We start from the raw sequence: 12,793 nt of genomic DNA on the forward strand, positions 1-12,793 counted from the left end.
CACTTCCTCATAGGTTGACGTGCTGGCTACGCATGTGTCGTCACCCCCGGAGCCATGTTTTAATCAAAAACCATGCTCCTACCATGAAGAAAATGAAGTTGCAAGCAAGTGCTTCCATCGCTCTCTATTAATCTCTAATTAGCTCTAGTTATCTTGGGAACTAATTGACCAACTGAAAAAATAATGCATATTTGAAATCACTGGGAAAAATCAGCATGACTGATAAGTCTCACTAGTTTACTTGAAAATTAAAAGAAATTGTTTTAAGTCATGTCTCCCCTTAGACGTGGTTTCCACTTTTATAAAAATGTAAATTTCTCTTGAACAAAACTTTAGCGACCGATTTAAAACAACGTAATATTACGAATAAAACAATGTTGAATATTGTCCTTATGGTCCCTTTAACGTCGATATGCGTGCTAGGACAAAAATCATAGGTGGCGTCATAGCTGGAATTGCGTCAAACTCAGCAGAACTGATAAGTTTCTACTGAGCAATTTTAGAGGCAGCATGGCTGAAGGATTTCCCCTTCGTTGTGTGATCACATTTTCTGTGAGCGTGGTAACACTAGGGTCGAGCAGCCGCAGCAGCAGCAGCTTTTTCCTTTTCACGAAGAACGTTCCGAAGAATCTTGCCGCTGATTGTCTTGGGAAGTTCTTCCACAAATTCCACCTGTAGAGATCAAGAGTAGAATATACCGAGTCAGCTATGCCTTCCAAGCGGCTTATGACTGATCCATGGCAAAAAATTTAAAAAACAAACAATAATGAGCAATTTTTGGAACGTAAACATTGGCATTCTGTCCCTTTGGAGATTTCTGACAAAACCTCACACAGATTTTGAGTTTAACAATATAGTCATGCACTTCGTATTTGGAAATACAGTAAACACCTGTTAATAAGCAGTTCAGGGGGACCGCAAAAACTTCAAAAAGAACAAAAATGGACATTTTATTCTTTGAAAGCTCACTGTTTATAAAAAATAAAATCCCGGGCCATCTGCACTAACGTGAAAGTGTATTCTTGGCGCCTTGGCGTATTTGCCAACAGATCTGAAACCGTTGAAAGGGTAGGGGTATACAGCTTTGCTGTAAAAGTCTCTTGTCTTTGAAGTGCAAAGCTCGCTAGCGCGAGGGGTTAATGAGTGTCCCGGTGTTTTTTAGTACGCGTTACATTCTAGCGCGAGGCGAAACGATGGCCCCGGTATTTTAGTACCGTGACTACATGATACAACGATTACGATGACGACAGGAGACGCCAACAACCCCAGCCCTTAAAATTCTGTCCTAGCTTCTCCTGCATTTGATATCAGCATGAAAACCTCTGCACAAGGGAAAGGCCTGTGTGGCCTTTCAACATCAACGTTTGTGTTTCTACATCAACAGCCAGCGGTTGTGGCTCAGTTTCAACGTTGTAGTCGATCTTAATTTTGTTACTAGCCTCGCGGGGCTGAGAAATCTTAGTGGTTTCAATGTCCGTCAGCACATCCGACGTCTCGCCGCACACAAAGCTCTATTTGCACTTTCCAAATAGCAAATTTATCAACTGTTCCGATGGCCTCGAAGCTTTAGATTGCAAAATAACTTCTAATTAACCGAAATTATAGGTTTTTCACTTACAATTATGGTGCATTTTTTCCGCAGCATGGCAAGCAGAGATGATGGTACCCTCACTTCATTTATAATTAACCAACAATTCCAATTAATTGAAATTGTGGCATCTGGTGTGCCCTTGAGGCATCTGGTGTGTCCCAAGGTTCAGTTCTAGGTTCCTTACTCTTTTTAATATTTATTAATGATCTACCTAACCATGTGTCTTCTTCAGTGCATCTATTGGTGGACGACTGCGTCATTTAGCATCAAATTAGTTGTGATGACGACAATCGCGAGCTGCAGTCTGACTTAATAACATTGTGAAGTGGTGCGAAACATGGGAAATGGAGCTTCACCCCCTAAAATTCAAGGTTATGCGTATTTTTCGGCGTGACATATGTTCAGCCTTTTACACACTAACTGATGTTACATTAGAAAACGTGTCATCCCATTGTTATCTCGGCGTCACCTTATCATCGGACCTAACCTGGAAATTGCACACAGACTCAGTCACATCAAACACTACTTGTATGCTGGCTACTTACGACGAAATTTAAGCCATGGTCCTGTTTTTCTAAAGTTAACACTCTACTGAACTTAATACCATTTTCTGCTCCGTGGCGTGTACGGCAGACGATTGCGTTGCGATGAGCTCAGCTTGTTGAACGCGAGAGGCACAGTTCATGGTTTGGACCGTGAACGCGTGAACGCGTTCCGCTTCCCGCTGGCGTGTCTTTGATCGCACCATAGCAGTCACGAACGCGACATTCACCCGTCATAGTTGTTGCCTTTCGGCGGCGCTTAATACAAGTTTTAGATGCGACGCATCTCATTCACTCGCCTTGTCCCTGCATCCATCCGGCGTTGTTGTCGGTGTTGTCGGCGCCAACCCCTCCCCCATTCTCCTTGCCGTGCCAGCTACGCTCTCCGCCGCTCACCCCTCTCCTCTCCGATAGCGAACACTCTCTCGCGAGGGGCATTGGATTGGATTCGATTGGCTTGGCTTGGCTTGGATTGGATTGGATTGGATTGGATTAGAACTCTGCGATGCTTCGCATCACCTCAGGGTTCCCCTCGGGAAGATGGTGTGACTTTTTTCTTACAAGGGGCCATCACACCCAAAGCAGTAAGCAGTGGAGGGTGCCTCAATTTACGCGTGTCCGTCGTACGCAAAGGCACTGGCATCGAGGCGCCAACTGTCGTCGCTCATTAGCGTCATGATGTGCTACTTCGCTCCGCCTCTCCGAGACGGCAGCACCATCTGAATGAGTCATAGGGAAGGATATAAGGCGCATTCGTAGAGATGTTTACGTCTGAGTTCGTAGCCACTTGGCAGAGCGCCCCGTACCTCCGTTGCGGCGAGGGAGTTCGTGGGCTCGAACCCGGGCGCCGCCGCGTTAATTGCACTTTTTCTGGCGGTGTCATATCCGTGACGGATACGAAGTCAGTGAAATCTTGGTGTACCCCGGCATAAAACACTTTCGTGTTAAAAAGCATGCCGCTAGTGGTCATGCTGCTTTACCATCAAATTTTATTGATCGAAAGGTTCCTAGCAAGTCAAATACCAAATTCTGTTGTCACCTTTATAATCCGACAGCGTTGAGAGCAGATAATTAACTGAAAATGACACCAGCTATTCACTGTTGAGCTTTGGCTATTCTGCCAAAGCTTATCTTTGAAGGTCACCCACACGTCTAACAAGTGGACCTAGCATTTTCAGCAAGTTTCCAGCGCTTTCAGTTTTATTTTTGCCATGTAAAATTTATATTTGGAGCTACTACACGGCTACCCAACTTCAAGCCGATTTGCCATGGCACCTCCGTCGTCGCTACTGTTCCTCAAAAAAAAAGAACATTGCTTGTGATTACACTTCACCCGTACCTTACTTCTTCGATAACAGCTCCAGCTGAAAGTCGAAATACAACACCAAGTCGTTGGATATCACTTCAGACGAGGAGAGCGCTCCCGATCATCCCTGAATACCGCAAGCACAGACCAGTTTCATTTCTCTACGAGGGTATTTCCGGAGCTCTGGTGACCCTTTTTAGTAGAACTGTCTATTCTTCGCTTTTTAGAATAACTATCTATTCAGAAGACGTCTCCAAGAGGCTTGAAATTGTTTCGTTGTGAAAATGTTAGGTAGAGCTGCAACACAGGAGGTTCGTAAACAACTCTTTTTGTCGCGCTACAGCTGCTCCGTGAAAGCTTGCCGTGGACGGTTCTAGCGCATCGCACCTTAAACCTGCAAGCATGGCTACCATAGCAAGTCAGAAGATGACAATAAACTGCATGCGAAGTCCTGAAACATATGTCAACAAGCATCCACCACTTAGTTCGGTTTTTGAACTCCAAGCGGATTTCTTTGCATAGCTTGCTTGCCCTGAATATTGTGCTGGCCGTAGTCATTGACAAGGTGTATTTACAGCACATGGGGACTAACTGGTGCCTCTAATAACATAAAACCACCAGATGTCTTCCAGAGAACCATCCGAAATTAAGCAATTTGAAATGGAGGTTGGCCTTCCCCCAAAGGAACGGGCAGCATGCACGCTGACTTTTATTTATATGTGACAAATTGCTCACCGCAACTCAACTTTTTTCTAGGGCAGGACTTTGAAATGTTTGCCTACAAAATGTATATTCAAAATTTTTCTTCTAGCACTGATGGTTTGTTGTGCACAATTTCTTTTTTTTGTCATTTTCTTTGCCGTCTGGACACAAATTTTTAACTTGATAATTTTTTTCGCACCCATTATTTATCAAACATTATTCAAAGTGGTGTCGCTTGAAAGGGCTTTGAATCACCTGCAATTTATGTCACTGCAATATGTGTCTAATCGATACGTTTAACACAAATAAAATGTTTTCTTGGACCCCTAAGGACTGATCGATTTCCCGCTCTAACGAAAGAGTTAAGCAGCTTCGAATTATTCGGAATCGACTGTATATGTATGCACTCTAAGCCAAGCAATTAGGGATTTATTAAGTATTGATTGTTTATTTAAAATGCACTGCTTCTGTGTACTCACGTCCACCTAGCCGTATTTCCCACCTAAAACATTCATTGGTTTTGCATTTATAGTGTTTTTAATTAAAACCCATTTGCACAATGTAGTCTGAAATGCCCTTTATGTGTGCCTAAGCACACATACACTAAAAGGGTGAACATGAGACAATCTGCCTGAGTCCTAAACTGAAACACTGAACATGTGCCACCGGAAAAATTGGGTGATGATTAGTGGCCCATCCATCCGATAGCGCTATGAACCACAATTTAACCCCTGTGATGAGCGACCAAACAAAACACCCCAAGATATGAAATTCCAAGTGAAACATCTTCGGGATTCATTTACGATGTGAAATTTCACTGCTCCCATAGAATAGGCTATTTAGCTGGCTCCTTTAAGAATGGCTAGATTGGCACATCATTTATCTATGCTTCATTTACTACAATAATTTGAATTAGTTTCGTTTTCAGTCAGATTCATATAAAAGAGCTGGTTGGCACAATGTACTCGACAATCTCACTCAATGGCTTGGCATTACAACCGTGTTTTGCTGCTCACTGCAATGCCGTCATCCCCCGTGAAAATAAAAAGAGAATTTCTGGTAAGAAATCATAATTTCCAGCTTCATTTATGACTATATTTATAGATTCTAGCTGTATTGACAGCTTCTAACTAAACAAATTTTTAGTCTAGCTAGAGACGATTATAGCTTTCAGGTTTTTTTTCTTCCAGCTGGAGTAACAAATGCTAGCTAGAAATAATAGCTGCCAGTCTGAACAAAACAAAGCCAGAAACTTAATTTCTAGCTAGAAATTTCGCATTTCTAGCTAGAAATATTTCTAGCTAGAAGAAATTTCTGGTTCAATAATTCGGCCAGGGAAAATATTATTTTCACCTGGGATGCCACAGTATTAGGTTGCGAGGTGTTTGTATAGAGTCCTATGGTTCAATCTAACAACTGGATCCACCCAGTATGAGTTGTGACGTTCTGCAGCAAGCCTCGAAGACATTGCAAGCTGTTTAGATGTGCCCCACTGCTATTTCTGCTATTGACAATCTCCTCAGAAGCTATTGACTGACTGGCCTGTTCTACGAGAAATTTAGACGGACTCCATTAGAAGCTTCAAAGGGACCAAGGTTATCTTTGTATAGCAAACAAAGCTAACAGCCTGCTGATTTCCCGTTACAAGACAACGAACAGCATGCTTGAAAAGTTGCACACCTTGCGAGGGTACTTGTACGGTGCGGTGTGCTTCTTGACGTGCTGCTGAAGCTCTTCGGTTAGACGGCCCGTGTCCGCGGTCCTGTAGTCTGCGTGCAGCACCACAAAGGCCTTGACCACCTCACCACGCTCAAAGTCTGGACTGGCGACGACCGCACACTCCATGACCGCCGGATGCTCCAAAAGCCCGCTCTCCACCTCAAAGGGCCCGATGCGATAGCTGGGGGGGGGGTGAAAATATATGCAGAGGTAGGGATTACGGTCAGCTGAAAAGAACAAAATTAAAGCCGTTCCACTCGATGTGAAAGTTTCCCGAAGTGCAGAGCACTGATTCGCCATATTGGACTGCAGCGCCGTTATCTGCTCACAGCTGCCACCCAATGCATTTCAAATTTCCCGCCTTCGCAGTGCTCGCGTTCCCCTGCATGAAACTGCGCCAGCGGGAGTTCAGTTCTTTTTGTCCTTGCTTTATATTCGTGCGCTGGAGCTGTTTTGTGTCATTTGAACGCGTAATTGTTTTCTTGCGCGGTTCGAGCCTTTCTGTGGCATTTCAAGTGCGCCATTTTTTTACGCGGCTGGAGCCTTTCTGCGGCATTTCGAACGCGCCATTTTTTTTCTTGCGCGGCCGCTTTTTCCGCTTGCTATCGTAAAAACCAACCCAACGAGCGTTCCTAACTAAATGAACGAGGGGGCTGCCGGTAATATACACAGATTTTGCCTGAAATGTACCAGCAATTTTCTTCGCGCTAAAGAATGGGGAGCGGTTCACGAGATTCTCACGGTTACGACCGTATAAACCGCGTGGTTTTCGAAGCCTCAGCGTGACTCCCTGATGACGGTACACCATGCTCTACCTGGGTTCATTATCTTGCTGCACCGCCTGATTCCGGCAGTAGCTTGAAATCGTCTGTTAGCGAGCTACGACGACAAGGCGAGCCCATAAAGTGTTCTGCACTTAAAATGCTGGTGAACGTTAGGCTTTTTTATGATTAGTCTGTCTGCACTTGTCAATCAATACCTCAAGGATTAGCTTTGACAGTATCATAGGCATTGCTGACATTGACACCGACTCAGATAGAAAAGGCTCAGTGCATTGAATCAAATGTTATACTTTCTGAATGTAAAGGTTTATTCACCAGGTACCTGTGAGATAGTATTAACTGAAATTTTAGGCACGAACGCACAAAAAATCTGGTGAGAATTTTTTTAAGCATAAAAATTTTGCACCAGTGGCCATAGCTATCAGCAAACGCTTGAAAACCTTCCGTGTTACCTCTTCAGTAAAGTGCAGAATAACAACTTTGTTAATTCAAAGCAGCCATAGTTGAGATTTCAGCTTTAACTGAATCTTTGATAAAACATGTGCTTTCAATTCACCAGTTCTACACCACATGCTATTTCACCTCGGAATGACATGTCCCGTACGGCAGTACAGCACAGTAAGGCACTGTAGCATACACTAAGTCAGTGTCGGCATGAGCCACTGTTAGCGAGCTTGATTTGATTTGTGAAGTATGCTTGTGTGGTTAAGATACCCACATGAAAGCACCATCATCTTTTACCTTGCATCTATTCTTCTTTTCATTGCAATTGCTGAGGGCCACGACTAATCACGCTTGTTTAGACCTACGTTTAGGCTAAACATTTGGTAGCCCTAATATTAGAGGGGTCTTGAAGACAAACTACAAGTTTGTGTTATTCGAAAGATTAGGTGTTTTATAGTGCCCCCAGCGCTTGTCCGCAAACGAGCGATGCTTTATTCACTAAAAAATTGCACAATTTAAGGTAAAATTTTGATTCTCCCAGCAAATCGTGTTTTATGATGTATGCAGCATGCTATGACGGATCCCGGGCAGGAATTTGAAACAAGTATCAAGTACAAGTGTCAAGCTGCAGCGAACGGCCAAATGAGTTGTTGCCTCATTTACGGTCGTTCTCCTAGATGGCGCCATGATACTGCTCGAGACCGCTGTACACCCTCGCTTTTGTTTTGACCAGATTTGTGCCAAGACGTTTGTTACATTTGAAAGTACTGGTTCCGGGAAACATGGAGTACGCTCAACAAACAGAGTCGCAGAAGACAATGTCACTCGTGCCAGTTGGCCAGTGTAAGCTCAACGCGCCAAATGGCTGGGCAGGTATAACTGGCATAGTGCGCGCAGTACACACTGGTGCTTCGATGTCTACATGTGCGTTCGTAACTTCCATTGTTTACCCTACCATTCTCACTGCTATAAAAGATATGCATTAAATTTAACGGCAAATAACTCGTCCTGAAAGCTTAAGCCCTGCCTAATTGGCGTTTTTGACGGCCAAATCCACTCGCACAGCTGCCCATATATTACGTCATATTTTACGTCAGTGCAGAAAATGAGCTAACAGGTAGCATGGCCATTTCTTCTTCCCTAATTATGTAGCTTATTGGAGTGAAGTTTGCGTTAAAAGTGGTGTCAATGTTATTCTAACCAGGCAATCTTTCGAATGAATCAGACGTGCATTTTGTCTTCATGGCCCCTTTAAGACTGAGGGCATACCAAGCAACGTCAAACTCATTGTACGTCAAGAGGGGGTACCGGTTGGCGACATACCTCAAAACGGAACATTATGCTTAGAGTCAGGCAGGCGCATACCCACTTCGCTAAGTATCCATTTCAAAGTCTCGCTCCTTTTCCTTGTGTTGCGTTCCCAGCCACATTATACACCGCAGCCTATGGGGACATCAGACCAGTTAATACCCACATTTGCAGCAAATGTGTGCGTACCTTTTCTTTAATGTTTTATTTCTGAGGTACGCGTTATACAAGTCAGAGCCATAGGAATTTTGCTGCTTGCTACAAACAACAGACAATGGCGACGACAGTTTTTCCCGCCGATGGAATGTTCGTTGCTATAGCATTAAAAGGCATACCTCTATTACCACAAAGCCAGTAACCACGCGTCGACGAACGTGAAATGTCAAAACTTTGTATGTTGATCCTTACAAAGTATTTATCAAAGTCATCATCATCATCAGCCTGCCTACGCTCACTGCAGGGCAAAGGCCTCTTCCATAGAGCTCCAATTACTCCGGTCCTGTGCTAACTGCGACCAATTTATCCCCGCAAGCTTCTTGATCTCATCTGCCCATCTAACTTTCTGCCGCCCCCTGCACGCTTGCCTTCTCTAGGGATCCACTCTGTTACCCTTAATGACCAATTAAGGCGCAATCTTGCCTTCGCATTACATGCCCTGTTCACACCCATTTCTTTTTCCTAATTTCTACTAATATGTCCTTAACACGTGTTTGTTCCCTAACCCACTCCGCTTTCTTCTTCTTGTCCCTTAACGTTACACCTATCAACCTCCGTTCTATTGCTCGCTGAGTTATCCTCAATTTAAGTTGAACCCTTTAGTGAACCTGCAAGTTCCTGCCCTGTAGAGAAGTCAATCTTAATTAAAGAACGAATAAAGTGAACAAATCAAGGATGTACCTTGCTGAGATGATGACATCATCTGCACGAGAATAAAACCAGAAGTATCCATCAATATCCTTCGATGCGCGATCACCCGTGTAGTAAAAGCCGTTCCGGAAGGTACTGGCCGTTTTCTCAGGCTCATCCTGAAAGGCAAGCCCAATCGTCTTTTGAAAAAAAGAAAATAGGCAGTCCTTTGCACTTTTGCAAAAGACGTAATTTCATTGGCTGCACAAATGGTGAAAGCACTGTTGCTGGATTGTACTGAATTTGAAGATAGAACCCTTCATTGCTTCCTTGGCAACTTTTTGACCGCAAAAGCTGTTTTATTTGCCCTACAATTAAAAAGTTATCCTCACTTTTCTTGCTACATAAAGTAAGGATCCGCAAATCCCAAATGTCTACATCAAAGCAGCAAGCATAACAGACTGCCGAAATATTTGCCAGGTCAACTTTTTGTACAGTGCGCGTCAGGCTTGTCTAGGGCAAGCGAGCGCGCGGCTTCTGAGCATGCTGGCGACATCTGCTGATAGTGGCTGGGTTGGAGATAGCTTGCCATTGCGCGCGCGTGGATCTCGGACAGGCTCGGGTCGGTCATCTTATAGCATGGGCCTCTCAAGCTTAGAGGCGCCACGCCCCACAAGGGGCGCTTTTACTCTGAAGTGCCAATCGTAGGCGGTGACACAGGGTAAGCGCATAATTTGACGCCATGCATTATCAGTGCAGCCGTTACTTAATCGCACAAAAGTTTTGACGGAAAGCGCTGCAGTGCTTTCTTGTTGCGTGCTTTTCGTTTGCTAAACATGAGATTCAGAAGATTAGCGGAGGTAGTTTTCTAGCATTGCGTAACCGCCTGATGGGTTACTGCACCGCGTCGAACGACGCGTCTATCTGGCCTGTCAACGCTCCCGGCTGCCACTGTGAAAGACAATCTCCCCTCGAGGGTGGTGGCGTCTGCAAAATCGAGCGGCACATGCGAAACGAAGACCGGCCTGACCCTGTCCGAGATCGGCGCACGCGCAATGGCAAGCTATCTCTAACCCAGTCGCTATCAGCAGATGTCGCCCGCACGCTCCCAAGCCGCGCGCTCACTTGCCCTAGACAAGCCTGACGCGCACTGTACGTTTGCAACTCCCACGTGATTTTTATTCCTCAGAGACCATGACCTAGAACATGCTTTGTAAAACTGCCTGCTAGGTCGCAAATTGAAAAGTAGAAAATGGACTTTGAAAAGTAGAAAATACCACTCTGCTTTTCACTTCAGACATTATTTTATAGCCTTTTAAAGGGCTGTTGCCACCCAGTAAAGTGCATATCTAAACTAGGCTTAGCATTCTATCAGCAAAAACCAATTTTTTGGTTGCCTTTGGCCTTTTTTTATAAGGGGCTTACTATACTTATTCAAATGTTCTACAAAACTTCGTCTGGTCAGGGGTCGTATTTTGAACAAGCAACCCGCACAGGTTCCGAAATGTCAAAACATTTTATTTTTGACTTGGTCAGTCATTTCGATTTCACACTTCAAAACGTTTACTACACATCTGAAAATTCGAAGCATCATTTCAATTTTATTCCTTTATTTATTGTGATGGTTTTTTGCCCCAGATGCTTTTATTCCGTGCACCTGAATGTTGCAGAGATATGGACCAAAATCTTGCGAGGACTAACTTGCAGGTAAACATCATTTCACGTACAGCAAGTCACATTTTATTTATTTATTTATTTATTTATTTATTTTTACAAGTACCTACATCACCCGTTGGGCATTGTTGTAGGGGGGTTACAGTGGAAAATAGAATACAAACAGCAAATTATAAAAAGACTAAAATGATACATAACATTATACAAGAGAAATCTAAACACTTACACCACAGCATTGTAACAAATGTACCAAACACAGTAGTACAACGAAAGCAGCAATTATACATATCCAAAATAAACAACCAAAAGAAGTACAAAGCAAACGTTAAATATATATATATGGGTTATTTCATCAACTCAAAATGCTGTTTCTATGGCTGTTAGGAAATTAGTATCGGAGAATATTGGTATTTTTAGAGCGTTACAGTCGCTAATAGAGTTTGGAAAGAAAGAGTATTTAAAAACATTCAATCGACAGGTATATTTTCTAATTTTATATGCGTGATCTTTTTGTTCGGACATATAACTACGCGTCTTTAAATACCGTTCTGTATTTATTCCAGTATTACCATGGTATATATCATAAAGAAATTTGAGTCTTTGAACTTTCCGTCGTTCACATACAGCTGCTTCCTCAGGCTTATAGAATTTTAGAACTTCTTGTTCTAAAATTACAATTACCTGTCACAAACCTGGCAGCCCTTTTCCGCACCCTCTCCAACTTTTTTTTCAATACATTAGTGAAAGGGTCCCAAGAAACACAACCATACTCTAGAATTGGGCGCGCACAGTTTCCTTGAATGTTTGCGGCGCGTCGCTGAAATTTCTTTTGGAAAAATGAATTAAACGCGAATCCTTGGCTCTGATGAAGTCTATAGTATACGTGACTGGTCCAATCTAGTGTTGCTGTGAATTTCACCTTAAGTTACTTAACTTGACCTACCTTTTCTACTGCGCAGGACTTTAAGGGGGACACTGGTCTTGAGGACATCTTTGCTATTTTTTAACCTATCTGCTTAAGCTTTACACATTACATGTATTTTAACATCCTGAGCACAAATATGCAGTAAATTTTCATCCGTGTGGCGTAAGTTCGGAGTTGTGCAACATGTTATGCGGTTCCGTTTCGGGCAATTTTTCCATTATCTGCCTATCAACTACTCGATCACTTTTTATCCCTTTGTGCTCTAGAAGGACCAGGAAGTGCAGTTATACCCCATCCGTAATTTCAGCACTGTTTTTGCAAATGCTGTAAACTTATTAAATGTCAAGTCATCAATTACCAACCTTTTCATAAAACGAGCTACATAAAATCTTGTGCTTGCAAAAAGAAATTCTATATTTCTGTCCTTTTATTGCACTGATCAGTTCATAAGCTCCCAAATGGAGTAAGAATGATGTGAATGTGACCAGTACATCCCAAGATATTGTACCCGACAGTTTACCTAGTGGGGAAAAAATTGGTTCTTAAAATACAAGGCACGAAGTTTGGAAACATAGGTAAAAACAGACATTTGGGTGAATTCAAAGAGCAACAGCTTCGTAAATACTTATGGTACAGCTATAATATTTTTCAGGTACATTCTTGGGGCCCTGTAAAGTGCAAAAAAAAATACAGAAAATTGATTTTTTAGCAAATTTTCCGTCCTCAAGACCGCTGCCTCCACTTAAAGGGGTCCTGAAATACCTTCCGCCGATGCATGGATGTACATGTAACCAAATAAGACAATGTATTAGCAATCTCCTCCCGCAAGAGTTTTGTTAAAGCGATGAGTATTAGCTGAGAAATCGTAAATCAAAAACCGCGCATTATCGTCGCGCCGCGTTTCCTCCTCTTTTCAACTGTTGACGGCGCGCGAGCACTCCCTCCCATGATGCT

At 43.2% G+C, this 12,793-nt stretch overlaps 1 protein-coding gene across 1 annotated transcript in view; it reads right to left on the bottom strand.

Annotated features, from left to right (window-relative positions):
* Positions 1-32: 32 nt before the first annotated feature.
* Positions 33-12,793, bottom strand: part of LOC144139689 (acyl-coenzyme A synthetase ACSM4, mitochondrial-like) — a 36,272-nt gene continuing 23,511 nt past the window's right edge. Inside the window, exons 15-17 of the mRNA XM_077671976.1 lie at positions 9,292-9,419; positions 5,822-6,041; positions 33-672 (exon numbers count right to left, since the gene is read on the bottom strand). Coding sequence (XP_077528102.1) covers positions 568-672; positions 5,822-6,041; positions 9,292-9,419 — 453 coding nt within the window. The 3' untranslated portion in view covers positions 33-567. The remainder of the gene's footprint in view (positions 673-5,821; positions 6,042-9,291; positions 9,420-12,793) is intronic.

Source organism: Haemaphysalis longicornis, unplaced genomic scaffold, assembly GCF_048455015.1.
Source record: "Haemaphysalis longicornis isolate Haplotype H1 unplaced genomic scaffold, Haemaphysalis longicornis Haplotype H1 scaffold_5, whole genome shotgun sequence".
NCBI classification, from domain to species: domain Eukaryota; kingdom Metazoa; phylum Arthropoda; class Arachnida; order Ixodida; family Ixodidae; genus Haemaphysalis; species Haemaphysalis longicornis.